At 45.1% G+C, this 27225-nt stretch overlaps 1 protein-coding gene across 1 annotated transcript in view; it reads left to right on the forward strand.

The window, feature by feature from the left end:
• LOC121291733 (butyrophilin subfamily 1 member A1-like) overlaps window positions 1–27225 on the forward strand; it is an 81558-nt gene that overhangs the window by 47321 nt on the left and 7012 nt on the right. Inside the window, exons 8-9 of the mRNA XM_041213238.1 lie at window positions 20568–20594; window positions 25437–25463. Of these exons, the coding sequence (XP_041069172.1) occupies window positions 20568–20594; window positions 25437–25463 (54 nt within the window). The remainder of the gene's footprint in view (window positions 1–20567; window positions 20595–25436; window positions 25464–27225) is intronic.

Raw genomic sequence — 27225 nt, forward strand, 5'->3', positions numbered from 1 at the left:
AATACATCTGTTTAGCCTTTTCCCAGCTTTCCCTTTACCTGTATCCATCTTGTGATAAATTGTTGTTCAGTATTGTTTCTCCTTACCCTTCAATTGCCTCAACTACAGATTCCGAACAGCTTTACCTCTAAGGTTTTTATTTCCTGACTACCATCATCCTAAGATTCTCTTCAGGTCAGTTTCTTTATTGTTTTGATCATTTTAAATGTTTCCTTACTCTTTAGGCCATATTAACTATTCCATGTCAACGGGGATCTCTGTCTCTAGATCTTTGCTAATCTACCCCTGTGCGGTTCCAATAACTCAGTTGATGGCCAGATTATCAAATTCATTTCCCTTAAAACAGCTTGTATACAGTGTCCTCTTTTCCTAACTAGTTCTCCTACCCTTAATCCTTTCCTCATACCATTTTACACGTGCAGTAGCTACCATCTTATCTTGTTCAGGTTGCCTGGAGAGACTTTGGAGTCCAATAAAGTATTCTCATAACAGTTTTAAAACAGAACTTAGGCATTGACATGTTTTGCATCCTTACCTTCTTCTGAAATGACTTTTTATTGCCTCAGAAGTAACCCACTAAATTGTGTCTGACCCCTTTCTTAAAATTATCGCAGATTCATTAACACGGCCAAAAATTGGATTTCTGTCAAACTTGAGCTTAACTTTATATTTTGGGAACAGACTGACAAATACAAAAAGCTTGCAGCATTTGAATTAGTGTCAATTGTTGTCAAACCTTTTAAAATAAAAATTCCCTTTTGAGAACTTTATCAGGAACGAAATTACAATTTTTTAAACTTTGTAAGAACTGTAATTTACACAATCAAAATTAAAACTACCTCTTTCTCATGTGCATTGATTTGTATCCAGATCTTCTTCTTATCGTGTCCATGGACAGTCTATACATGGCCCAGCCAGAACTGGACACATTTTTGCACCCTGTTGTTTGAATTCGGACACATTTTTGCACCTTGTTGTTGAATTCGGCAAGATCTGCAACAGTGCAGGGTTCCTCTAGCGGTAGGCATTGCAGGAGATGTTGCATAGTCTGTGGCTCAGTTACATATTCAGAAGTTGTCGGGCTGGTTGTATATCCCCACTTGCTTAGTGACGCCTTTGAAAAACCTACACCAGTCCTAAGTCTGTTAAGGCACTTCCAGGTTGCCCAGTTGCAATTAGCACCTGAGGGAAGGCTTTCATCTGGTAGAATTTCCATCGCTGGGGGTTGTTCGAGATTGACGAACCAGTCTTTCCAAATGGCGATGCGGGCTTCAGATGGAGTTGATTGTAACGGAACAACACTGTTCATGAAGCTCTTCCTTCACTTTAGGTAGCTGGGCGTAGGTGTATGACCATGTACAGGGTGCCTTTCACCTGATGTTTGACGGAGTCGCTCTTTCTTGCTGGCTACCGTTCTTCTTATATCCGGGGGAGCGATACCCACCAGGATATATAGGCTGTTGGTGTTTGTTGGTTTTAAACAACCTGTGATAAGTCGGCAGCTTGCATTCAGAACGGCATCCATCTTCTAGGCATGAGTAGATCTTTCCCATGCAGGCAGGTGTATTCAGCAGTGGAATAGCAAAGAGCAAGTGCACTGGTTCGCAATGTTTTTGAGCTTGCTCCCCATTTTGTGTTAGTGAGCCTATTCAGGATGTTGTTTCGTGCGCTCACTTTTGCCTTTGTCTTTTCATGTATCCAGATTAAATTTCCCATTTATTTACCGACACATTCTTTATCTTAGATAGCATCCTAGTTATTCAAAAGTAACCTTCTAAAGTACACTGCACGTTGCATCTCAAGATTGTTCCAAATTCAAATTACAGTGCTGCTGGAATGCAGATTTCATATTTAATTCATCCCTTCAAAAGAAACCTGTTTTTATCCATTGGAACCACCTAGACCATGTGTTTATGCCTTTTGGTTTTCCTAGAATCCTTTTGAATTTCCCGTGATTTTTTTCTCAGAATTTTAGAATGCCAGCTCGTCTGTATCAATCCCAATCAGCTTAGAAACTGGTGATAAGGGTCTGCAAAGGGGTGGTACAAAGGTTGGTTCATCTCAAACAAAGGCAAACCCCGCTTTATCTTTACAATACCTTCAAATTGCGATTTTTGTCAGAAATCTCAACTCAAACCTTATACTCAAAGCTTTGGAATGTTTGAGTACACCTTTCCTTTAATCTAATATGGGGCTTTCGACTCTAAAGTGCTGAACTACACACACAAGTGACAATTTGGGGAAGAAAACACATTAAAACTCACATACAAATGCTTCCTTGCACACAAACACACATATAAAGGCATGTATTTATATTCCTATAATATTGAACTTAACAAATTAAAACTCTCATACCCTAAACAAGACTTCAAGTAGCAGTGAGGGGAATAAAGGGATCTCGGAGGCTCCACCTATAGGGACAATCAAACTGACTGAAGCTCATATTTTCTTGAGGAGCAGGCCTTGGCTTTGCCCTGAGCAGGTACCAGCCGCTGGGGCTGATGCCTGTCAGGGAGGAGTCACCGCGGGATCTACACTGTCTCTCCTCTGTTTGTTCTGCTGCTGGCAGAGGCTTGCAAGGCCCCAGCTCTGGGCCAGGCTTCCTGTATTCTTGGCTGGTTTGCCCCTTGGGAGCGGCTGGAACTGATGGGCAGTAACCCAGACTTTGGACTGAATAATACACTAGCGCACTAACGGCAGGAGTGTTCCAACCTCTGGGCCTGCTGTTGTTGCGCACCCGGTAAAGCGGTAATTCCTGCCAATTAGTGGCAAGGGTGGGTTACAGACTGTCATCCCACCCAATGAGTGCATGAGGTTGGATTGTCCGGTCTTTGAGGCTGCAGACCATGACCTGGAACGAGGTCAGCGCCAGCACCTTAAAGGGCCCCCTGGCACGAGACAGTGTCAGGTGACCCATCAGATGATCAATCAAGTGCAGCTACTGTACATAGTGAAGATTTGTGTATTTTCCATTCTGGCCAGGTGAGTCAAATTAAATTGTAGCTAATCTCTGCCAACCATCTCAATCTTCATAGGTGGCAGAATTTTTAAAAATTAGCAAGTCACTCACCTTTTGGCATTCAGGAGTTGTGTATTTATTACAAATTGCCATGCATAGATGTCTGTGCTATTGGAGCGGGGAGAAAAGACATTCTAGAAGAGGTAAAGTGGCCCCTAGATACGGTGAGGCCATCCTTAATGCTCTGCTGCATGCAGCATATGATAGACATGACCACCTCATGCTGAGCTCTGGGTAAAGGAGGCCAAGAATTCACCAAACCCCTTCTGTAGCAGTGGCAAGACGTACTATAGAAATTTTGCCATATTAAGGTATCACCTGGGTCCCTCAACTTATCATCACCCTCATCCTCAGAGGATTCGCCCCCATTTGGCATGTCATCATCCTCCAGGGCATCTCCTATTTGGAGATGGGGTGCACAGCAAACCATGACCATGAGGGACGCAAGCAAGAGGAGTAACATAACACACCTCAAGATCTGTGCAGGCATTGGAATTGCATCTTTAGGAGACCAATGGTTTTCTCCACTATGGCCCTGGTGCTGGCATGGCTCTCTGCATCAGGTCTGGGCACCTTCACAGATGTCATTTGCCATCCGTTCAGTAGCTAGCCCTTATCACCAGGTAGCCATCCCATCAAGGATTCAGGACTGGTGAAAAGGTCTGGAATCTGTGAGTTCCTAAGGCTGTATGAGTCGTGACTGCAGCCCGGGTACCTGGCACACGTCTGCATGACCCACTGATTATGGTCACACACCAGCTGTACATTGATCGAGTGAAACCCCTCTCTGTTTATGAAGGAGTATGGCTGTCCATCAGGAGCCTTAATGATACATGCGTGTAGTCAGTGCCTCCCTGTCCCTGGGGGAAACCTGCCCAAATCCTTGGGCTCTCTCCATTTGACTTTGGACATCCTACGTGAAGGAGATGTAATTCCCAGCCCTTTGGAGCATTGTATCTGTGAACACCTTGATGCAGTGGCATGCAGCTGGCTGTGTTATCCCAGTGAGGTCTCCACAGGCTGCCTGGAATGAGCCTGTTATGAGGAAGTAAAGCTTGACTATTACCTTCAAAGCAACGCAGCTGGATGTGTTAAAAGCAAAATACTGTGGATGCTGGAAATCTGAAATAAAGGCAGAAAATGCTGGAAAAACTCAGCAGGTCTGACAGCATCTGTGGGGGGAGAAACAGAGTTAACGTTTCGAGTCTGTATGACTTTTCTTCAGAGCTAAAGAGAAGCAGAAATGTGATGGAATTTATACTGTTTAAGGCAAGGTAGAGCAGGTAAAACAGGATAGGAGGTGAGCAAGGTGGGGGCTAAGGAGATGTCAAAGGCATAAGACAAAGGGAGTGTTAATAGTAGTGGTGAAGACGACAGGGTGCTGATACTGGCATAAAGGTAAGATAGCAGAATGTTAATGGCAGAACAAGGGTCGGCACTCTGTGAAAGAACAACATAGAAACAAGTGACAGATGGCCCTAACCACCACCCCCTCCCCCACAGGATTCTCCACCTGTCATGATTCTCACCCTGAAGGTGTATTCTTGTCTTCTGAATGTATTATAACAGGGAGTTGGGTTGTTAAGAACCTTAATTGGCTTCTGAATTGCAACTTAAATAATGCAGTGGGTTTCTGACTTTTTGACCCACATACCATATCATTGCAAACTGGCATGGTGACGTTGTAAAAGGCACCTGACCTCATCACATCCATAATGCACTCAGATCAGGGAGATGAGAGCACTGTGCGTGTGTGTGTGTGCACGCACGTGCAAAACTGGAGTCAATGGGAATCAGGGGGAACACTCTCCGCTTGTTGGAATCATACCTAGCACAAAGGAAGATGGTTGTGGTTGTTGGAGTCATCTTAGCTCCAGGACATCACTGTAGGAGTTTCTTGGGATAGTGTCCTCGGCCCAACCATCTTCAGCTGCTTCATCAATCATTTTCCTTCCAACTTAAGGTCGGAAGTGGGGATGTTCGCTGATGATTGCGTAATGTCCAGCACCCTTTGCAACTCCTCAGATGCTGAAGCAGTGCATGTCAAATTGCAGCAAGACCTGGACAATATCCAGGTTTGGGTTGACAAGTAGCAAGTTACATTCGCACCACACAGGTGCAAGGCAATGACCATCTCCAATGTGAGAATCTAACCATCACCTCTTGACGTTCAGTGGCATTACCATCACTGAATCCCACACGATCAACATCCTGGTGGTTACCATTGACCAAAACCTGACTTGGACTAGCCATATAAATACTGTGGCTAGGTCAGAGGCTAGGAATCGTGCAATGAGTAACTCACCTCCTGACTCCCCAAAGCCTGTCCGCTATCTACAAGGCACAAGTCAGGAGTGTGGTGGAATATTCCCCTTGCTTGCAGTTCCCACAACACTCAAGAAGCTTGACATCATCCAGGGCAAAGCAGCCTGCTTGACTGGCACCATATTGGCATGGATAGAAGACTGGCTGGCTAACAGGAGTGAAAGGGTTGTCTTCTGAGAAGAGGTTGGGTCTACGCTCATTGGAGTTCAGAAAAATGAGAGGTAATCTTATTGATACATATAGGATATTGTTGCAAATATCTCATTTGTGGTTCATGTTAATATTTTAGAGTTTTTTTAATTCTGGGAAGATCAACTTGATAAAAGTAAGGTAATTAAAATTCTGGGCTTTAGAGATTGCCAGAAATAAAAAAATGGCAGTTCAAAAGGTGACCCATGGTTATTTAGTAAAGTTACAAGAGATATAATTATAAAACAGCAGATAGACTTACTTAGCTAAAGAACTGGGGACATTGCGTCTGTAATCCTTGCAGTAATGGAAATCCAGAGAGATGTTTTTGTTTCGGGAGCTGGAGCTAATTTAGGTTAAAAGCATCCAGTGAACCTTGAAAGATTGTAAAACCCATTTACTTAATCAGTTCGAAGAAGAAATTATAAATGAGGGATAATCAGTTTGAGGACAGCCCAGTGCAGGCTACATTATTATGGAGATGGGTGGAACTTAGGGAGATTCATTGGTTTCAATTTATCAGAGTACTTGCTGAGAGAGGTTGTTGCAATTTGGACCTGGGTGTGGTTCATAGCACACTAAGAGATAACCGACGTAAATGACAGTTAGGTAGACCTGCACTGTAAGCAGAGTAAAAAAAGAACTTCATCATTGACTGCGTGAGATACAGGTAATGTTTAATGTCATTTTGAGTTTTGTGAAGGAACATAAACTGGAAGATTGCCTAGTTTGAAACTAGTGGAATAATCTTCAGTGGCCCTCACAGGGTCTTGTGTCAAAGAAAGCAATAAGTAGATTAGCTTGGAAGCATTGAAAATTGAAATTTTTACCTCTGCGAATAGCTGGAACTGAGAAGATTTCTCCAGCGGACTATGGCATACTTATAGGTAGGCCCTACAGAAGTTAATTTAAAATTGACGTGTCTTATAAGAGAATTCTTGGGGGAAGTAAGCAGTAAACCTGAGTGTATAACGTACGTTATCATAAGCTGTACTTGTATTTGCTTTGGTTAATTTATTCTATATAAAGTAAAATTTGTCTTTTGTTAAAAAAGTGAAATCTTGTGGCATAGTTCTGTTGGTTAAATCAAGTATTTTTATTTAAATGTTAACAGTCTCTAATAGTTGATATAAACATATAAGATTCTGAGGGGGCTTGTCAGGGTAGGTGCGGAGAGGACATTTCCCCTCGTGAGGGAATCTAGAACCAGGGGACACAGTTTTAAAAATAAGGTGTCTCCCATTTAAGGCATAGATAAGGAGGAATGTTTTCTCTCAGACGGTTGTTAGTCTTTGGAACTCTCTACCCCAGAAAGCAGTGGAGCCTGGATCATTGAATATATTGAAGGCTGAGTTAGACAGATTTTTATCCACAGGAAGGTCAAGGGTTTGGGGGCAGGCTGGAAAGTGGAGTGAAGGCCATGGTCAGATCAGCCATGATCTTGTAGCATGCTCAAGGAGCTGAATGGTCTACTCCTGCTTCTATTTTTTGTGTTCATTTGTCCTTATGCCTCCGAAATCCATGTTCAATTTTTCTGGAACTCCAGCTGGAATTTTCTGCTCTCGCCACTGGCAGAATCGTGGCAGTTGGGGGCACAAAATTTGGCATCATGGCAAAAGTCAGTTTTGCACTGGCAGAAAATAAGTTGGAATTCTCCCTTCCTAACTTTCATGGCAAGATAATGGCAGGTCAACTTTCCCGCTGTTCCATTGGGAAATGCATTTGTGTGCATTTCCATACCATGAATATTAATTGAAAATCCAGCTTGCTGGAATCACATTCTCCCACCAAATTAAGTGCCAGTGGATAATTAGTCCAGCTGGTTCATGACTGGATATTGGTGCTTGTGCACCTGTGGACCTTCGCTTCACTCATGACTTTGAGGTTTGGAGATGCAGCTTTCACCTACCTTTCACGGCGATGCTGCCACATCTTGCTGTTCTTCTGGTTCAGCACTCAGGCTGCTTAGTGCCAGGCAAGACCAGAGGATGGAGGGAGGCAAGATGGAAGCATGACTGGGAGCGGGGCATGGGGAACTGGAACACAGACGCATGATTGGGGGCGGGGTTTGGTAAAGGGTCAGGGGGCAGAATGTGAAGACAGTCCTGGGCTGAGGCCACACTAACGGGGGCAAAAGTAAAGACAGTCCTGGGCTCTGAGGGCCGTGCTAGAGCGCTTTGCATGGCACACATATCTTGGTCCAGGACCTGGGACAGGTAAGTCCGCTCTGGGCAGTGCAGGTCGTGCATAGCATGGTGCACAGTGCGTAGTCAGTAGTATAAACATTTTGATCCTGGGGGCTGTATTTGTACTGGGCAGCAGATGGCACAGTCACAGTCAGCGGAGACATCTGCAGCCTGTAAATTGGGAGTTGGTAAGTGGGAGGTGGGGGGTGGAAATGGATGGTCTCATGATGTGGAGGGGTCCCTGTAGCTCACAGTGTATGTGACCTTGAGAAGGGGAGGGGAAAGGTCAACATCTACAGTGAAGGGTTTTGGGGAAGGACAGGAATATCTACCACGATTACAATGGGCTCCACGGTTCAAGGGGGAGGCAGGGCAGTGATTGGAGGAATGGAAATTTGGAGGTTGTGAGGATGGAGGAAGATAGGAGGGATTTGGAGGGTATCTGGGGGAAGTTGGAAGCTGGTCTCAGACATGAATGTCAGCACAAACAAATCAACAGCCAGATCTAATGATGCGGTTGAAAAACAACTTTGGAAAAAGTCACCAGGGAGGGGTCTGAGGGCATGTGGGAGGAGTCGGCTACTGCACTTTTGGACTGATTGACGGGACACCCGAAAAATTCCTGGTTGAAGACATGGAGATCAAGGCTCAGCTGAGAGATGTTAAGATGTGTCAAATGCCAATTGAAAGTGTTTGGCACCTTAACTCATGGTGCCCATTCTTGCGAGAATCCAGTTGGGTTTAGGCCAATATTTGATTTGGTCAGATTGCTCAAATGTCTATCACAGAGGAATATAAAAAGGGAAGAAACAACCAACAATTAAAGGACCACAGCAGCAGGACATATGCAGCGTGCTCCAGACAAGCCAACAAATTATCGTTGGGATGTTCATGACTTAGAGGGCACAATGCTTGCAGTCATTAAATTAGTGCAAAGGTGGGCTACTGTATAGGCAAAAGAGGCAGCCTGACAGTACCCTGGTTGTGGGTAATAGTACTTGACTGTACTCACCCAGATCCAAGCCTCTTTGTAAATGCGCTGTCATGTCAGAGGGGGATACTCAGCCACCTGTGAACCTTCAGGATGTGCCTCAGCTGCAAGGGGTAACCTGGGGATGCCCTATATGGAGTGAGGACAGCCCACAGGCTTCACACTGGCTTCCTGACTTGTAAATGGGGAGAGATCATTGCAGGGGAAGGTACAATTATGTCACCAATCTATTTGCCTACAGATACAAGGAGGAGTGTGGAATGGAGGCTGCAGGCAACTCTGCCTTTTTGAGAGTTTGGATGTGACTGAGGAGGAGAAGAAGAGCCCATTGCCATCTGGCTCAGGGAAGAGCATCGCCCAGAGAAACATGAGCCAGCAAGGCCCCAGGAAGATCCACATGCTTTGGAGGCGGGACCAAATTCATGGAGGTGTTTGGCATAACCAAGGGTCTCTCACAAATGGAGATTGGCAATAGACAGTGCCACAGATGCCTCCACTTGTCTAGGATGTGGAGGCTCATATCTGGTACATTCTTCATGAGGATCCAACGCTGCAAGGCCTGATTGGTCATCCATTGCCAATGGTTCTAAAGGTGACCAGCACACTCAACTTTTTTGCCAGTGGATTGTTCCAGGGCTTCACTGGGGACCTGTGTGAAATCTCTCAATTGTCCATGCATAAGGGTATAAGCGAAGTGACCGATGGACTTTCCAGTAAAGCACACCATTGCATCCAGTTCACCATGGATGAAGCAAGCCAGGCTGCCAGAGCTGTGGAATTTGCAGTGATCTCTGGCTTCCCACAAGTGTGGGGCACCATCGACTGCTTAGATGTGGCCTTAAGAGCTCCCTGGCAAAAGCCAGTAAGATTCATTAATAGAAAAGAATTCCACTCCCTGAACATCTAGCTGATCTGTGATCACCAAAGGCAAATTATGTATGTTTGTGTGAGGTTCCCTGGGAGCTCACACGACTCTTACATCTTGAGTCACTCCCAAGTGCCACAGATCTTTGAGGGCCCTCAGCACATAGAGGGTTAGTTCTTCAGTGATAAGGGGTACCCACAGAAGGCGTGGCTAATGATACTCATTCATTGTCCACAAAGTGCATCGGAGGAGAGGTACAGTGTAGCAAATTCAGCCACAGTATCCTTAATGGAGCAAACTATTGGCATCCTAAAGATGCGCTTCAGATGTTTGGACTGATCAGGCAGGGTTCTCCAGTGCTCTCCTCAGAAGGCCTCCCACATCATAGTTGTTTGCTGTGCCCTACATAACCTGGAGCTGCAAAGTGGACTGTTGAGATGCCACATGGAGAGATGGAGGAGGCACACCTCTTCTTGGGTGAGGAGGACTTGGAAGGCAATGATTCTAAAGAGGGTGAGGGTGCAGACATGTTGAATGAAGATACCATTGCACGGGCACGACGTGGAAGATGTGCTCATGACAGCCTCATAGGAACAAAGAACTTGGAGACAAGCTGAGGCAAGCACATTTCTCCTGTCCCTTAGAGGCATGGGAGAGATCAAGATGTTCTTTGCCATCATAGACATCTCAACTAAACAATAGTAAACTTCAAGGCAAATGATGGGCTCATCATTGTAAGGCTGAACACCTCGGGAGCCTGTGGCCGTTGTGCAATGGGATAAGCAACTGAGCAGTGGTCACTCTGAGTCAACTACACATTGTGAAGTCTTTGCCACCATGATGCGACAATTTCTATGGCCATGGCAGCCTTCAAGGGGCAGAAACAGGACTGCAAACTTCATTGCACTTTGTCTGTCTTGCTCATGTGGAACAAAAGGTAAATGACTTAGATGATATTGGGTTAGACAACATGGAACTGAGGGACACCAAGGGACACATTGAGGAGAGAGCCTGTGACTCTTGAATGAACACAAAACATTGAATCAGCTCAAAGAGCCATTCAGAGCCTGAGACATTGAGTCAGAAAAACAAAATATATTTACAGAGGTGCAGAATATATACAGTGTTATACAGAATATAACACCCGTGCCACCATAGTGCATTTATAACTTATTAATTTTTCAAACTCCACCACTACATCTAGGTGCTTCCACGACATCCACAGCGGCGGTGGAGGTGGCCTGCTGACTGCTGTGCCTTGTTTTCTGAGGGGACTTCAGCGGACATCCTCTGGAAGCTCAAGGGCTGGAGGGCCCCAGCCTGCTGTGGGCCTCCTGCTCAAGGGCAGGTGCACCTTCCTCAGCCTGAGCTGCTTAAGTTAATGGGGTCACAGGAAGAGGGGATTTGGAGTGGCTGAACACCCTTAGACTGTCCTGGGTGCTTGCTCCTATGGTGTCTGGCTGACACTCTTCCCTTTGGGTACCCGACGGCACCTCCCTGATTCTTTGAGGTGAAGGGACACCTGGAGGGAGGTCGAAGTGCCCCATCCCCCACTCGTCTAGCCACTGATGGAATACACCCATGGCTAGAGCGACACAATGTAGGTCCAAACACAAATCCAACGAAACTGTTGGACTTTGATCTCCAAGGTGGCAACCGCCCTTCCAATGGAGACTTTGGTGTGCTCATATGCTGGAGCCATGACATCAGGCAGAATGCAGATGGACCCCTCCATCATAATATAAAAGCAAGATACTGCGAATGCTGGAATTCTAAAATAAAAACAGAAAATGCTGGAAAAACTCAGCAGGTTTGACAGTGTCTGTGGAGAGAGAAACCGAGTTAACGTTTTGGGTCTATATGACCCTTTTTCAGAGCTGAAGAAATGCCCATGAAGAAGGGTCATGTGCTCTGAAGAAGGATCATACAGACTCGAAACGTTAACTCTGTTTCTTTCTCCACAGCTGCTGTCAGACCTACTGAGTTTTTCCAGCATTTTCTGTTTTTATTTTGGGCTCCTCTATCCTTCATTCTAGGCCTTTGCCAACTCTGCCTGATGTTCCCCTGCCTCTCTTTGCATCTCCAGCATTTTGGCAAGGGCCAATTGCAGAGGCTCATCAGCTAACTCAGACTCGCAGGGGCCTGGTCTCCAGATGCCAGAGACCTGGGCTGTCACTGCCTCCGATTGCTGTGGAGATATGTTGGAGAGAGTGACCCCGATCCTAATCTAGAACTAGGACCCACCAAGGCATGTGTCTCTGCACTGGTGGAGGGTGGGGATGAATGCAGTGATGTCTCTACATCAGATGGTCCTCAGCCTCATCACCCAAGGTGGACTGGGAACTGGACTGAGGAGCTGGCTGGCTGTCTCGGCTTCTGCTAGCAGGTACTCGGAACAGAGAGAAGAGAGAATGAGTACACAGTTTCCCACATTATATTTAATTCATATTGAGCATGTGGCCGAGGAAAAGAGAATTCAGCCGTACTGCTTTGTTGGGGAGGCCAATCTCGCCTTCGGCACAGCAGTGATCCCTATTCCCCCTCTGTCAACTCGTCTGTCTCCTCCTCGAAGCTAGTCAGCTCCTGTATGTCTGGAGTTTCTCCTCCAGTTTGGGATCCCTCCCTCTTGATGTGGGCTATCTTGACCTGCCTAAAGACGGAGGAGTGGGTTGTGATCAGAACAGATGGGAGGGAAGTTCAGAAGCATGCATACCTATTGTGTGTGCTGAGCCCTCCCTGGTAAGCGCTGAAAATGCTGTATCTGAGGATGTTACATCAGATGGTGATGTTGAAGTGAATATCAGACATCAGTGCTGATGTGCCATATGCTGATAGTGTGTGAAGCCCTTAGACTGCCTGATGCCCTTTTGAGAGTGAGAATTTTGAGTTGAGTAGGAAGTTGACTTATTCTGGAGGAGAGGATGAGATCATTCATCCACTTTCTGCACTGCAGGGCATTTCATTTTTGGGACCCACGGGCACTGACCTCTCTGGTGACCTCCTCCCAGGTTGCCGAGGCCAGGTGAGTGGCCCTCCGGCTGCCATCTCTCAGAAACAGGACCTCTTGCCTACCTTGCACAGTCTGGAGGAGATTGACCAGGGAGGACTCTCTGAACCATGGGGCACAGGGTTTGCTCCTTTTTGGTGCCATATTATGAAGGTTCAAGAAACAACTCCTGGCCTGCAGGGACTTGAGGTATGCTCAGGCATCGTTTCAATATGGTGCCAGGATCTTCGACCCCATAAGGTAGTGGTGGGGGGGACAAATCACTGCCCGCCCCATCATGAGATCCGACAAGCTCCTCATTGATACATGATTAATGAGCTTACAGCAGAAAATAGGCATGAGAACCCTTCTCACTGTCCAATGGGAAATATTGTTTTCCCACCCTCCACCGCAAAATGGAAAATTCCATCCTCTATGCTTTAGTCCCTCTCGTCAGGGTTCCGCCCTTGCCACAGGACCAAGGCAGTTCTTATCAAAGTCACAAGTGACATCCTATGTGGCTGTGATGATAGTAAACTATCCCTCGTCAACTTTCTTGACCTGACTATAGCCATTGACATGGTTGACCACACCATGCTGGAATTTTCCAGCCCCTCACACTGACGGGATCTTCCGGTCCTGCTGATGTGAACGGAGATTTCAATGGCTCAACGGCCCCACCATGGGGTAACCCACCACAGGTGGGGCTGGAAAATTCCAGCCCACCTTCCTAAATGCCGCTCAGCTGGGTGACACTTGCATTCATCTTGTTCCATTCTTAACTATCTAATGGTAGCTGGAGAATCATCTGTCATCACTTCTCTTTCTACTCCCACTTAATTACCTTCCCTAAGGATCTATCTTTGACCTCCTCCTATTTCTCACCCACATACTGCTCCTCGGTAACACCACACAAACACACAATTTACACATGCACACTGTTGACACCCAGCCCTTCCTCACTCCCACGTCTCTGACCCTCTCTGCTGTCTCTAAACTGTTAGGCTGCTTGTCTGACATCCAATCCTGAATGAATAGAAATTTCCTGCAATTCAATACTGGGGAGACCATTGTCTTTAGTCCCCTGCCACAAACAGCGCAGTCTGGCCAATGACTCCATCCTTCTCACTGGCAACTGTCTGAGGCTGAGCTGGACTTTTCACATCCTTGGTTGGCTGAGATGAGCTTTTGGCTACATACCTGCAGCATAACCAAGGCTGCCTGCTTTCACGTCCTAATATCTCCCCATGCCACTCAGAGACATATTTTGTTTTATAATGCTCTTGTGAAATGGTTTCAGGACATTTCATTATGTTCAAGGTGCTATATAAATGCTAATTGTTGTTGATTCTGTAGATGCAAGGTGCTACAGCCATGTTCTCTGTGTCCACAAGAAGATTACTCTTTCAACCCTAACCAGCACCATCACTCTTTAATGATTGTTTTATTTTTTATATGTTCCTTAAAGATTTTTGGATTCCCTTTTATGTTACCCAGTAATTTTGTTTCTTCAATTCTCAGTCCATGCTATGCCCTTTTTAAATTTGCCCCTAAGTTCTCCATATTCTGCCTGTTTTCTGAATGTAATCTCTATCTGACATTTGTCAGAAACCTCCTTTTTCTGTCTTACTTTAACCTTTCTTGCAGCAAGTAATTAGCAAGGTAAATGGAATGTTAGCCTTTGTTGCGAGGCAGGGTTGAGTATAAAAGTGGGAAGTCTTGTTCCTCCGTACAGGGCATTGGTGAGACAGCACCTAGAATAATGTGTACAGTTTTGGTATCTGCCCTTAAGAAGGGATATAATTGCATTGGAAGCAGGAAAATGTTCGCTAGGCTGATTGCTGGGCTGAAGGGGTTATCTTAATGTGGAAGGCAGATTGGGTCTGTATCATTGACGTTTAGAAGAATGAGAGGTGATCTTACTGAAACATGTAAGATTCTGAGCAGGCTTGATAGGGCAGATGCTGAGAGAACATTTCCCTTCATGAGGGAATCTAGAACTGGGGGAATAATTTCAAAGTAAGTCGTCCCCCATTTTAAGATGGAGGAGGAATTTCTTCTCTCAGGGGGTCGTTAGTCTTTACAATTTCCTCCCACAGAGACACTGGAGGTTGGGTCATTGAATACAAGACATTCAAGTTTGTGTAAGATTTTTGATCGAAAAGGGAGTTAAGGGTTATGGGGGTCAGACAAGAAAGTGGAGCTAAGGGTTATGAGGGCGGTGGGGGGGGAGGGGTGCTGCAGAGAGGAAAGTGGAGTTAAGGCTACAATTAGATCAATATCTTAGAAACAGGCTTAATGAGCCAAATGACCTACTCCTGCTCCTATTTCTTATGATATTTTCTTTTTCGTCGGGGAGCTCTAGGTTTAGACACCCAGGGAGGAATTTTCATTGTGGCATACCGTTCCCGATGGTGGATCCGGAAACAACATCACTTCCTCTCTCTTGCTCTTTCCTGTTTCCCACAAGATTCTAATTAAAAATTAAAATGCCGGCAGCATTAACGAGAGACATGTCTGATTCCGCAACAGAGGAAGCTTTTGATTGGTGAACCCCACTGTCAGCTGACAATGCTGCAGCTATGGGAAGCCTATAAAAGAGCCTCAAGGTCCAACTGGGAGACTCTGCATCGCCGCCAGAACACTCCAGTGCTGCATAGTCCCAGATTCTTCAGAAGTCCATTGGAAGAACCCATCAGAACCATCAGCCCCTCCTCAGACTTCTTCCCCCATCTTACCCCCTCCCCATCATTACCACTGTTGCTGTGAAATAAACCCCCACCTCATTGTCCACCCCCTCCAAATTAACTCCCTCCATCGTGTCTGAGCATTGCAACAGACCAGCCCCATGGCTCAGCGATGCCTCCCTGTAGGCTCTTCTCCAGGCCGCCAGGGAAAGGCAGGAGATGCTCTGTCCTCCAGATGCTATCAAACGGCATGACCAAGGTGACCTGGAGGGAGGATGCAGAGGAAGTGAGGGTCTGTGGGGTCCATGCAAGAGCCTGCTTTCTGTGCAGGCTCAAAGACCTCCTTCGATCGCCAGGGTAAGTGCCAGTGTCACATATTTACAAGGGGTCTCTCGCGGGGTCAGTAATGTATTTGTGTGAGTGAACAGCTATGTCAGAAGAGTGAATGTGAGCCTTAGTCAGCCACATAATGATTGAAGGACTGGTGGGGATTAGTCCCTGCTGTGCCTGACCTGTACATGCAGCAGACAAACAAAGAACAAAGAAAAGTACAGCACAGGAACAGGCCCTTCGGCCCTCCAAGCCTGCGCCGATCATATTGCCCGTCAGCTAAAACATTTTGCACTTCCAGGGTCCGTATCCCTCTATTCTCACCCTATTCATGTATTTGTCAAGCTGCCTCTTAAACACCACTATCGTACCTGCTGGCACCACCTCCTCTGGCAGCGAATTCCAGACACTCACTACCGTCTGCATAAAAAACTTGCCCCGCACATCTCCTCTATAGTTTTCTCCTCTCACCTTAAATCTATGTCCCCTAGTAATTGACTCTTCCATCCTGGGAAAAAGCTCTTGACTATCTACTCTGTCCATGCCACTCATAATTTTGTAAACTCCTATCAAGTCCCCCACAATCTCCGTCGTTCCAGTGAGAACAATCCGAGTTTCTCCAACCTCTCCTCATAGCTAATAACCTCCAGACCAGGCAGCATCCTGGTAAACCTCCTCAACACCCTCTCCAATGCCTCCATATCCTTCTGGTAATGTGGTGACCAGAATTGCACACAATATTCCAAGTTGGCCTAACCAAGGTTCTATACAGCTGCAGCATGACTTCCCAGCTTTTATACTCAATACCCCTGCCAATGAAGGCAAACATGCCATATGCCTTCCTGACTACCTTATCCACCTGCGTTGCCACTTTCAGTGACCTGTGGACTTGTACACCCAGATCCCTCTGCCCGTCAATGCACTTAAGGGTTCTGCCATTTACTGTATAATTCCTGCCTGTATTAGACCTTCAAAAGACGTTAGAGGAAAATATGGCGGAGATGCCAGGGATCGTGTGCAGCTTTGTGTGGGGTATGGAGGAGTCCGTGCTCGGCATGTGTTCCGTCATGGGAGCGGGAGTAGGTCATTCGGCCCTTTGAGCCTGCTCCACCGTTCAGCGTGATCATGGCTGATCCTCTTTCTCAACGTCATACTTCCGCTCTCTCCCCATACCCCTTGACACCTTTAAGAGTCCAGAAATCTATCTATTTCCTTCTTAAATATATTCAATGACTTGGCCTTCTGTGGAAGAGAATTCCACAGGTTCACCACCCTCTGAATAAAGAAATTTCTCCTCATCTCAGTCCTGAATGGCCTACCCCATATCCTGAGACTGTGACCCCTTGTTCCACACCCCCAAAGCCAGAGGAAACATTATCCCTGCATCCAGTCTGTCCAGTCCTGTCAGAATTTTAAACATTTCAATGAGATCTCCTCTCATTCCGAGGCATTTGAGCCATAGGCTTCCTCCATGGAGAGGATGGCGACTGCATGGAGAGTCAGGTCGAGCATTCCATTGATATCTGCTCTGATCTGCATTTCATTGCACTAGCCATGGGCTGAATGCAGCAATGGCTCAGTTCCTCAGGAAAATAGGGTGGTGCCTTCGTGCACCCAGATGGAGGAGGAGTGCATGCCAGCTGCCCCAGGGCCTTCCTCTCAGGACAGCCCAGGGTTAGCAGCATCTTTTCATTCTCTCCAACATTAACCCCGTTAGCTCACTGGGAAATGAGCACAGACCTGTGTGATTCTTCTCCTGCAGTCACAGACCAGTTGCACGTTCAAAAAGTGAAGCCCTTTGCGATGCACAGATGCAGCTGGCTGGTTACAAGGAGCTTCAATATCGACATTGTTGCAGTCGATGTCCCCTTTCACCCTATGGAACTGAGTGATGGCACTGAAGGCCACTGATCTTGCTGATTGACTGTCATAATTGCTGCAGAATTGGATGAAGTCATTGGCAAGAAGAAGGTAGTTGTCACCTCCTTTATGTACCTGTGTGTGGCAGCCTGGGAGATGCCACATTTGTTACCCGGTCTGCCCTGGAAACCACCGCTGGTGGACAAATTGAGCACTGCAGTGACCTTTTGGGCCAATGGCATGCAGTTCCCACCAAATCCAAGTGGCTGCAGATCTTGATGAACAATCCCACGTATCTTGGTGACGATTTCCTGAGACACCTCAGTTGTCTCTGGCATTGCCTCTCAGATATCTCCAGGTAGTTAGTTCCTGTCCTGAGGATGTGTTAACGTGCCAGTGTCCCTCTTTGATGATGTATTCCCTGATTATCTGCAACCGGACCAGCCTCCCTCTCTGGTGCTGTCTGTTGTTGGCTGTGCAGCCTTTGTTGGTGACCAGAGCTCCCTTCCATTGCACCCTCTCCTCCTGCTTCTGAGGTTACAGGAATATCAGGTGAATGAGACCCATGGGTATTGCAGTAATTGCACTGTTAAGAGGGAAGACATAGAGATGAAAACATGTTTGTCCATGGTTCTCATCCATTGAACTAAACTTCTCAAATTGTCCACACCCAGAACTCCACCCACCCAATACTTCAATCTTAACTCCTCGATTGCAAAGCCCCACAAAATTTGCGTGTGATCTTCGAGCCTCGTTCCTGTACCTTCCACCCTTCTCCTGTCACCTTCATGCTTTCCCCTGTCACCCTTGACCCTTCCCTCTGTGACCCTTGAACTTCCCCTCTTACCCTGAACACTATCACCCTGGACTGCATGTGCTACCTCTCCTCTTGGGCCTGCACCTGTAGAGATGCCCACTCCGACCATAAACCCTCCCATCATCATTCTTTGCTCCCATGCCCTGCCCTACAAAACCTTTGAGTTACTGACCATGACATTGAACCTGCTCCTTTACCAAATTCCACTCCCCACTGTGAATGTAGCTAATCACACCTCTACCCAGCATCCCCAATTCGATCATAGAAAATGAATGTTGACTGCAACAACCCTACCCTTTAGGTCCCTCAGTCACCTCCACCTTCCCTGCCTTTAACCTCCTCAACATCCCCACAGTACCACCACACCCAGAACACTAGGCCCCTCCCTCCTCCACATTCCCCTACACCCAAACCCCACCCTCGGTCCTCCTTGTATCTCTCCTCCACCACCCTGCACCCAAGACCCAACTTTTCAATAGTCACCGTCTCACCATCAAGCCCCGACACCTGACTCTTCCTTTCCAGTCCTGAGCCTCATGCAAGCGGCCATTGGCCTGCTCTCCTCCCTTGTACACAGAGTTCAACAAAGAAAGCCATTGACCTTAGACACAGCTGCACAACACTAACTGGCGCACATCACCTCTAAATAAATCGGGTGCCATGAGGCTATCTTGAAGGGAGGACATAAGTTAAAAATGTTTCACACAAATAAATATTCATAGCTTGCAGATGTATTAGGACCCCGCCACAGGACAGTGTGAGACCCGACACATCACAAACACGCTGCTGACTTAATCTCAACTTACTGTAGAAAGAGTGAAATTTTGGCCCCTGCATAATTCAATCACTCCACAAGCCACATTTCCCACTCTCGCAGCTCCATAAAATCATCGTCTCCACCTGCCGCCACCCCCCCCCCCCCAACCCCCTACGTTTCCCCCACTCCATCTTTGTTCCTGTGTGGCACTCCCTCCAGTACCGATGCACTGTGGCAGTAGTATTGTGCAGAATCTACAAATGCACTGCAGCAACTCACCAAGGCTCCTTAGACAGCACCTTCCAAACCCGTGACCTCTACCACTTGGAAGGACAAGGGCAGCAGGTGCATGGGAACACCACTACCTGCAAGTTCCTCTCCAAGCCACACAACATTCTGACTTGGAACTATATTGTCATTCCTTCACTGTCACTGGGTCAAAATTCTGGAACTTCCTTCCCAACAGCACCGTGGGTTTTCCTACACCATATGAGCTACAGTGGCTCAAGAAGGTTCAAAAAGGGATGGACAATAAATACTGACCCAGCTGCTATGCCCATATCCCTTAAAAGAATAAAAAAATACTTGGTTTGTACCCATAATATTTCCACCTTGAAAGCCTGTAATTGCTGATTTACTGACTCTCATTGTTCATTTGTTGGTGGAGGTGGGGGTGGCAAAACAGAAGGATTTCAGAAGACAGTTTGTTGTGATGAAAAGGTGGCTTTATCTTTACACTTCAGTATTTCTAAACCAGTTGTCTGCCAGAAAATTCAAGTCTGCATCCATTGGACGTAAGGGAGCAGTGATGATGATTATCATCGGGTGAATGATGAAGGTCAGAAATAGGAATGGCTTTAATCGGGACAAGGGATCAAAGGTGGAATTGAGGATGTAATTTGAGGAATTCAGTAGTTGCAGAAATGTCATGGTGAACAGGAGGCCAAAGGCTGGACTTTTGGGAATTTGAAACTGCCATTGTAGGTGCCTTGGGGAGCAAGTTGGGCACAGAAGGAAATAGAGTGGGAATAGGGATGTGAGTGGAGAGGGATTCAAGGATTTGATCAGAGATGGCCTCAGTAGTGATTGACACTGTGGAAATAGCAAGGCTTCATCAGTTGGCAAGATTAAAACAGTTATGTCCAAGAAATAAATGATGAATAGAGAGGATTGCTAAAAAAAAGCTCAGAATTATGGAGATGCGCCCTAACTATTATCCCATCACTGTCCATGTTTAACCTGAATGGTGCATTAGGTGATGTGATTAGCTGAACAGATAGTGTTGCTGAGATACAGCCCATTATATCGTCACTAGAACATTAAGTGAAAGGTGAAAAAGATCAATTATAAATTCTGTCAAGTCTTGAGTGTTAGAATTTTAAAATATGCTCAACTATTTATTCATATTATCACATACTTTTTAAATCAGTTTTAAGAATTTAGATGGGAAACATATTGAGTTGTATTCTGTTTGTAGACCCAATATTGTTTATAAGGTGTGGCAATAGCTGCAGAATCTCTCACACTAACACATTCCTGTGTTCTTGATTTTCAGAACTACAGCTGTTTTGCACTTTGGAAGGTAAACTATTTAAGAACAATTTCAGAACTCTGATTTACAGTGTTGTGCTATCTTTGACAAACAGAGTCTCAGGTACAGGTCACGATCAATTATTCGAGCAATTGCAAGGAGAGAACCATGTCAAGGCAGTTTGAGATAGCACTCTGCTAAATTACAAGTATTCAGCATGTTTATACTTTACTGATCACGTACATCTGTGGCATCAGGTACATCCCACTTTTCACCCAGGAACATGCTATCTCTCCCCTTGATCAAATATAGTAATTGCCCCGTATCACCCCAATATTTTCTACTCCATGTAATGTTCTGCCAGGTGTTGACATAGGTATAACAAGTATCCCTCCTATCTAAGCTGGGACCATCTGTCCTTCCCCTATCTGTTGAAGAGCACATTTAATCTATGTTATTGCCATCCTCTGATTCCAGTCCGGCCGCCAAGGCCTTTCTGTTGTTTGCAGGCCCTAAGGCTGTGCAAGGTTCATCTGATAACCTTTACCTGTTAATGTGCTTGGTAGCACTGGCTTCCTGGAGATCTTAAGTAATTCATTTCTTTTCAATAAATTCTCCCTTACCATAAATTCTCACTTACTATCTTTCCCCTAACAACAGTAAATAAGAAAATTCCAGTTCCAGAGCATGAGAATCCAGGAATTTTGAAGATAGAGTTCGACAATCCCATTTGTTTTTCAATGAAAAGTCTACACCAATGGCCTTCACCACTTTATATTCCTGTGTACCTCACATTTTATTATATTAGAACTTCCTGCTGTAGTCCACAACTACTGGGTGGGGCAGTGGGTTAGATGTTGACCTTTCACCTTTGGGATTGGATAGTTCAGTGTCTTTTCATTTTTGAAACAGGTTGATGCGTTGTGTAAGATATTGATAGATTTTAGAATGTTATATCGCAGAGCAATCAACTTTTCTTTGTTATTCTTTCCCGACATAAGTCCTCTTGTGTCCTTTTACCTTTGGCTCTGCATATTATCCTTTGTTGGTGTAATTGGTTAATTCTGTCCTTTCTCAATTAAGAGTTTTGCTATCATACAAACATATTAAATAGACCATTTGGCCCCTTGAGTCTGCTCCACCATTCAATAAGATCATGGCTGATCTGCTTGGGTTTCGAGTTCTACATTCTCACCTAACCCCAATAACCTTTGATTCCCTTGCCTAACAAGAATCTATCTGTTGAAGAGTCAAACGGACTCGAAACATTAACAGATGCTGTCAGACCTGCTGAGTTTTTCCAGGTATTTTTGTTTTGGTTAAGAATCTATCTACTTCCGATTTAAAAATATTCTGTGACCCTGCTTTCACTTCTATCTGAGGCAGAGAGTTCCAAAGTCTGAGAGAAAAAAATTCTCCTCATCTCTGTCCTATAAGGATGACCTCCAAATTAAAAGCAGTGCCCCCTAGTTCTGGACTCACCCACAAGAGGTAGCATACTTTCCACATCCACCTTGTCAAGACCGTTTAGGATCTTATATACTTCAATCAAGTCACCTGTTACTCTTCTAAACTTCAATGTAAACGAGCTCAGCATGTCCACCCTATCCTCATAAAAGAAGTCGCTCATTCAAGGTATTAATCTAGTAAACCTCCTTTCAACTGCTTCCAATGCATCTACATCCCTCCTTAAATGAGGTCAAAACTACACACCGTATTTGACATGCGATTACCCTGTATAACTGAAGCTTATCATTACTTTTATGTTCAATTCCTCTCATAATGAAGGATTGCATTTCATGAGCTTTCTTAATTACATGCGGTTCATGCACGAGAACTCCGAGATCCCTCTTCACCTCAGAATTCTGCAGTTGTTCTGTTTAAGTAATACTCTGCTTTTTTATTTTTCCTGCCACAGTGAACAACTTCATATTTTCCCATGTTATATTCCATTTGCCAGATTTTTGCCTACTCACTCAACTTATCTTTAGCCGTATGCAAACTCCTTATGTCTGTTTGTCTGCAAATTTAGCTACCATGCCTTCGCTCCCCTCATCTAGGTCAGTGATGTAAATTGTAAAAAGTTCAGGCCCCAGCGGGACTCCACTAGTCACATCCTGCCAATCAAAGGTGCTTTTATGCATACTCTCTGTTTTCTATTAGCCAGCCAATCCTCTGTCCAAGCTGATATATTAGCCCCTGCACCGTGAGCTTTTATTTTCCACAATAACCTTTGCTGTGGCACCTTATCAAATGCCTTCTGGAAATCCAAATACAGTACGTCCAAGTACAGTACAGTCTCCCCTTTATCCACAACACATGTTACTCCTTCAAAGGACTCTAATAAATTGGTTAAACATGATTTCCTTTTCACAAAACCATGCAGACTCTTACCTTGTGTTTTTCTAAGTGCCCAACTATAACTTCTTTAATGATCAACTCTAAACACTTTCCCCATGACAGTCATCAAGCTAACCGGCCTATAGTTTCTTGTTTCCTTCTTGAATAGAGGGATTATATTTACTACTTTCTAGTCTAATCATTATGTAATTATTCTTTGCTGCCTGCTCTTGAAAAATACACTGCACGTGAGGGGGCAGAATACTGAGTGAAATGGCAGAATGTTCCAGATCAATAAAATCTACAAATTTATTTCATCATAATACCGAAACTATAATATGTTGTGGCATCATTTTATTTATTTTGCATGTTTTCTCTTTTTCTTTACACTTCTGTGCAACTTTTTTGGAAGAGGGGGTTAAAGTGGATTAGGTGATTGGTTAATTTTCCAGAGACAACTGAACTTGAGCAGAACGGGACCCTCCTGCTCAATTTTTTTCTTCCTCCTCCAGATATCCATTCTAAAATAGAAAAAGGGGTCACACAATTTGACTGTCAGTCTAGGGTAATGTAGTTACAAGGAACCCCTTTAAAACATGCTCGAAACAAGTGAAAGTGACAGCAGCATTATGGTTAGGTTCAGCTGACAGGTGCTGAGCTCCCAACTTGTCATTTAACAGAGTTAGTGTGTAATAATTGTGGGCTGATCACATGAGATGTAAATACTATAAACCATTCCCATTATTCCAGTCTCAGTTTTCAATCTGCAGCTCAGTCTTTTCATTGAACTTAATGGGATGAATATTTTGAGATGAACAGAGCATTTGATTCAAAAGAAAATCAAAAAAGCACTGGTAATAATCAGCAGGTTGTGCAGCATCTGTGGAGAGAGAAAGAGAGTTAATGGCCTGGATTTTCATCACTGACGCGGATAGTGGGAGTGGGGAAAATTCCCGATTCGGCCAGCCCATCTCAGTAGAAAGTGCCTACAAAGGTGGGATCTTCATTGCTGGGGGTTGATTCTGGTTGGAATCGGACCCGCCAACCTGGGAAAATGGTTGGAAGCTACATGTGGCTCTGCCGGGTGTCAAGGCCGGTTGTTTAAAAGGCCTACGTCGGTGCTGTGGGACTTTGCCCCAGCTAAAATAAAAACACAAAGGCCCTTCAGCCCTAGCCCCTCACCCCACACATGCCTCATGACCTATTCATACCACCTCATGCACCCCCCCCATCCACTCACACCATATGGTCCCTATTACCCCCTATGGCCAACTGTGCCCCTCCACCCACACCCCATGGCCCTCGTACATACAGAATGAAGCTTGGCTGAGAACTCAGACATCCATTACAGCTCACGCTTTCTGACCTCTGCAGTCAATTTTGCAATGTTTATTTACACAAGGTTAAGAGGTTCAAAGGGCTTGTGATTTCTTGATATTTTAAAGGGTCTGGATGACTCATAGTTTTATTGCCCTGTAGTTAAATGATATTTTTTAACATAGTGAAAACTAATGAATGAATGACTTTAAATTTTTTTTTTACATATCCTACTGTCAGTACAGGGTTCATTGGTTCCGTACAATGTATAGAATGGGCATAGAAGTGCTATCACTTGGCAGAGGGGTCAAGGGGGGCTATGGGGGTGGCTGGAGGGATGTACCTTGACATAGGAGGTGTAACTGTCCATGGAGGGTGGGTGTAAGGGGAGATCTTGGCACAGGAGCGCACGAGGAGGACCTTTTGAAGTCACCTTTTAAAAGGTCTCTTCATGTATACAAAGATTCATGACTCCTCTGAGGGGCCGTGAACCGCAAATCTTTAAAGACCTGACCTGACTCCATGAAAATCGGGGAGGAGCAGGACATGCCTATCTTTGCAATGGAACCGAACAGGTCGCGATTGCTTGGTGCTGGCTTTGGACATGAACCAGCCCTCACCCTTCAAAGGCAGTCCCGAAAATCAGACAACCCAGGAATGTGGTCGGGAATCCTGGAATTGGGACCTACCTGCCATTTTTAAAGGGGCTGAGTCATTCTGACTTAGTGAAAATCCAGCCCAATGTTTCAGGCTGACAACCTGTTTAGACCTGGAAAATGTTAGAGATGTAACAGGTTTTAAACCAGTCCAGAGGCAGGGAAAGGGGGAGGCGAGGAAAGAACAAAGGAGGAGACCATGTTAGGGTGGAATACAGGAGAGACGAAGTGATAAAAGGGATGATGGTGTAAGGCGAGAGATGGTAATAAGACAAGGAAAGAAACAAAAGATGGGCTGAGAGGAGGTGTAAATGGGAAATCAGCATCATCACCAACAGCTGCCCTGTTAAAAACAAATGGGGGCAGAGGGTTTCATCTGAAATTGTTCAACTCAATGTTGAGACAGGAATGCTGAAAAGTGCCAAGAATCCATATTGTTAATCATTGGATTCTCGCCCAGCAGTGATGGTGCAATCTGAGTGAGGGGATTGCTTGTTCCTAACGTGTAAAAATATATTTGATAGTTTTAACTGACAGTCGGTAAGAAGTGTAAGATATTAAATATTCTTGTTCAATGCAGGTTATGATGAAGTGGAAGTTGATTATGGTAAGTACTGAACTATGATACAATTTAATAAACTGTCCCCTAATTTATAATAAATGTTGAAGGACAGTTCCTGAATATTTCAGTGTCAACACTGAAAAAGCTCATCTGATTTGAATAATCTTTATTTTCATTTTCCAAATTGAGCTGCTTTATTCCAGCTATTTATCTATTAATGTCTATACTTTGCATATTAACCATACATTTGTGAAGATATTTAATGAAGCCATTGAACATTTAGGAGTACACATTTGTGAAGCCGTTGTATTGCAGGTACATTTTGATTGCACGATGCTTGTGGAATGAGAGCATTGAGACATCCAGGTTTCTTGGCATGATTTGATCAACAGGTTGAGACTACTTGTCCTTGGTTTCTGGGGATTAGTTGTGTAGGCGAGTGGGGCAGAAGGTTCTGTGCTACAAGTTCCTGTTAGTTGGGTCAATTCCCTTTATGGTAAATGGGTGGGTTGATGTGCTCAAAGGGGCAATGTTGAGCGATCCTGGAAAATAAAACCATTGACTGCCTGATATTTTTCCCAGTTCAGTCACCTGTTCTGATTGAGAAATGTTCCACATGCAGTTCAAGCACATTTGCTGTGTGGAGGCCTGTACTTCTTCACAGAGGAGAATACATTTGTTGCAGCTATTAGCAGGAGCTGTGCCACGCTGTTCATTGTGGGGCTCTTTTACTCTCCATCGGGCAGGCCTGGCCAGCACTGAGCTGCATCCTGTAGAATTACAAGAACAGTAGTGGTTTGAGCAGTTGCCTGGACTGCCTTTCACAATTGTTAAGAGGAGGGGCAAATATCAAATATGCACATTTCAGGGAGGGCCTATCCCTCAGTTGCTGGTGGCACTGGATCTTAGAAGAAACTTTTTCCATTTTCTGTTCTGCTCCTGAGCCACAGATTTCTCTGAGTCGGTGTTAGTGACTCCATCTCAGTACAGTCACACTTCAGACACCTTCACAATTAAACCACAGGTTACTTATGTCAGTGGAGTTGAGTGTAAAATAGGATCTGAGCTCAAACACCAGCCAAAGGTCCCTCAGGGAATGTCGAGTGAGCAATCTATTCAGGACCAAGCTGTAGAAAGGATTTCTCACTGTGTCAGGATGTAAAGAAAAACTTGGATTTCTATAGCACCTTTCACAACCTCGGAAAGTGCCAAGGTGCTTTGCAGAGAAGGAAGTGTTTTTGAAATGTCGGCACTGATCTAATGTTGGAAATGTGGCAGCCAATTTTCACATAGGAAGATCCCATAAACATTGGTGATATTGGTTGAGAGATAAATATTATCGAGGACTCTGGGAGGATTCCCCTGCTCCTCTTCAAAAGATTTCCATGGGATCTTTTGTATTCACTAGTGAGGGCAGATTAGGACTTGGTTTAACATCCAATCTGAAATCATTGTTCCACCCAATCCCATGTGTTTCCCACCTGGAGAGTGGGGTTAGAATTATCCCCTTTATTTTTCAGGATGTCAGTGTATGTGGGAAGAAATTATGCGCTAGATTATCATCTTTCCTAACCCAGCAGAGAGTTGGCAAAGTTGATTACCCACCCTATTCAATTTTTTTTTATTAATTGGTGGGATGTGGCTTCACTGGCTGGGTCAGAATTTATTGCCCATCCCTAGTTGCCCCTGAGAAAGTGGTGGTGAGCTGCCTTCTTGAACCACTGCAGCCCATGTGGTGTAGGTATATCCACAGCACTGTTAGGGAGTTCCAGGATTTTGACCCAGCGACAGTCAAGTACCAGCGATA

The sequence above is a fragment of the Carcharodon carcharias genome, chromosome 19 (genome assembly GCF_017639515.1).
Source record: "Carcharodon carcharias isolate sCarCar2 chromosome 19, sCarCar2.pri, whole genome shotgun sequence".
NCBI lineage: Eukaryota > Metazoa > Chordata > Chondrichthyes > Lamniformes > Lamnidae > Carcharodon > Carcharodon carcharias.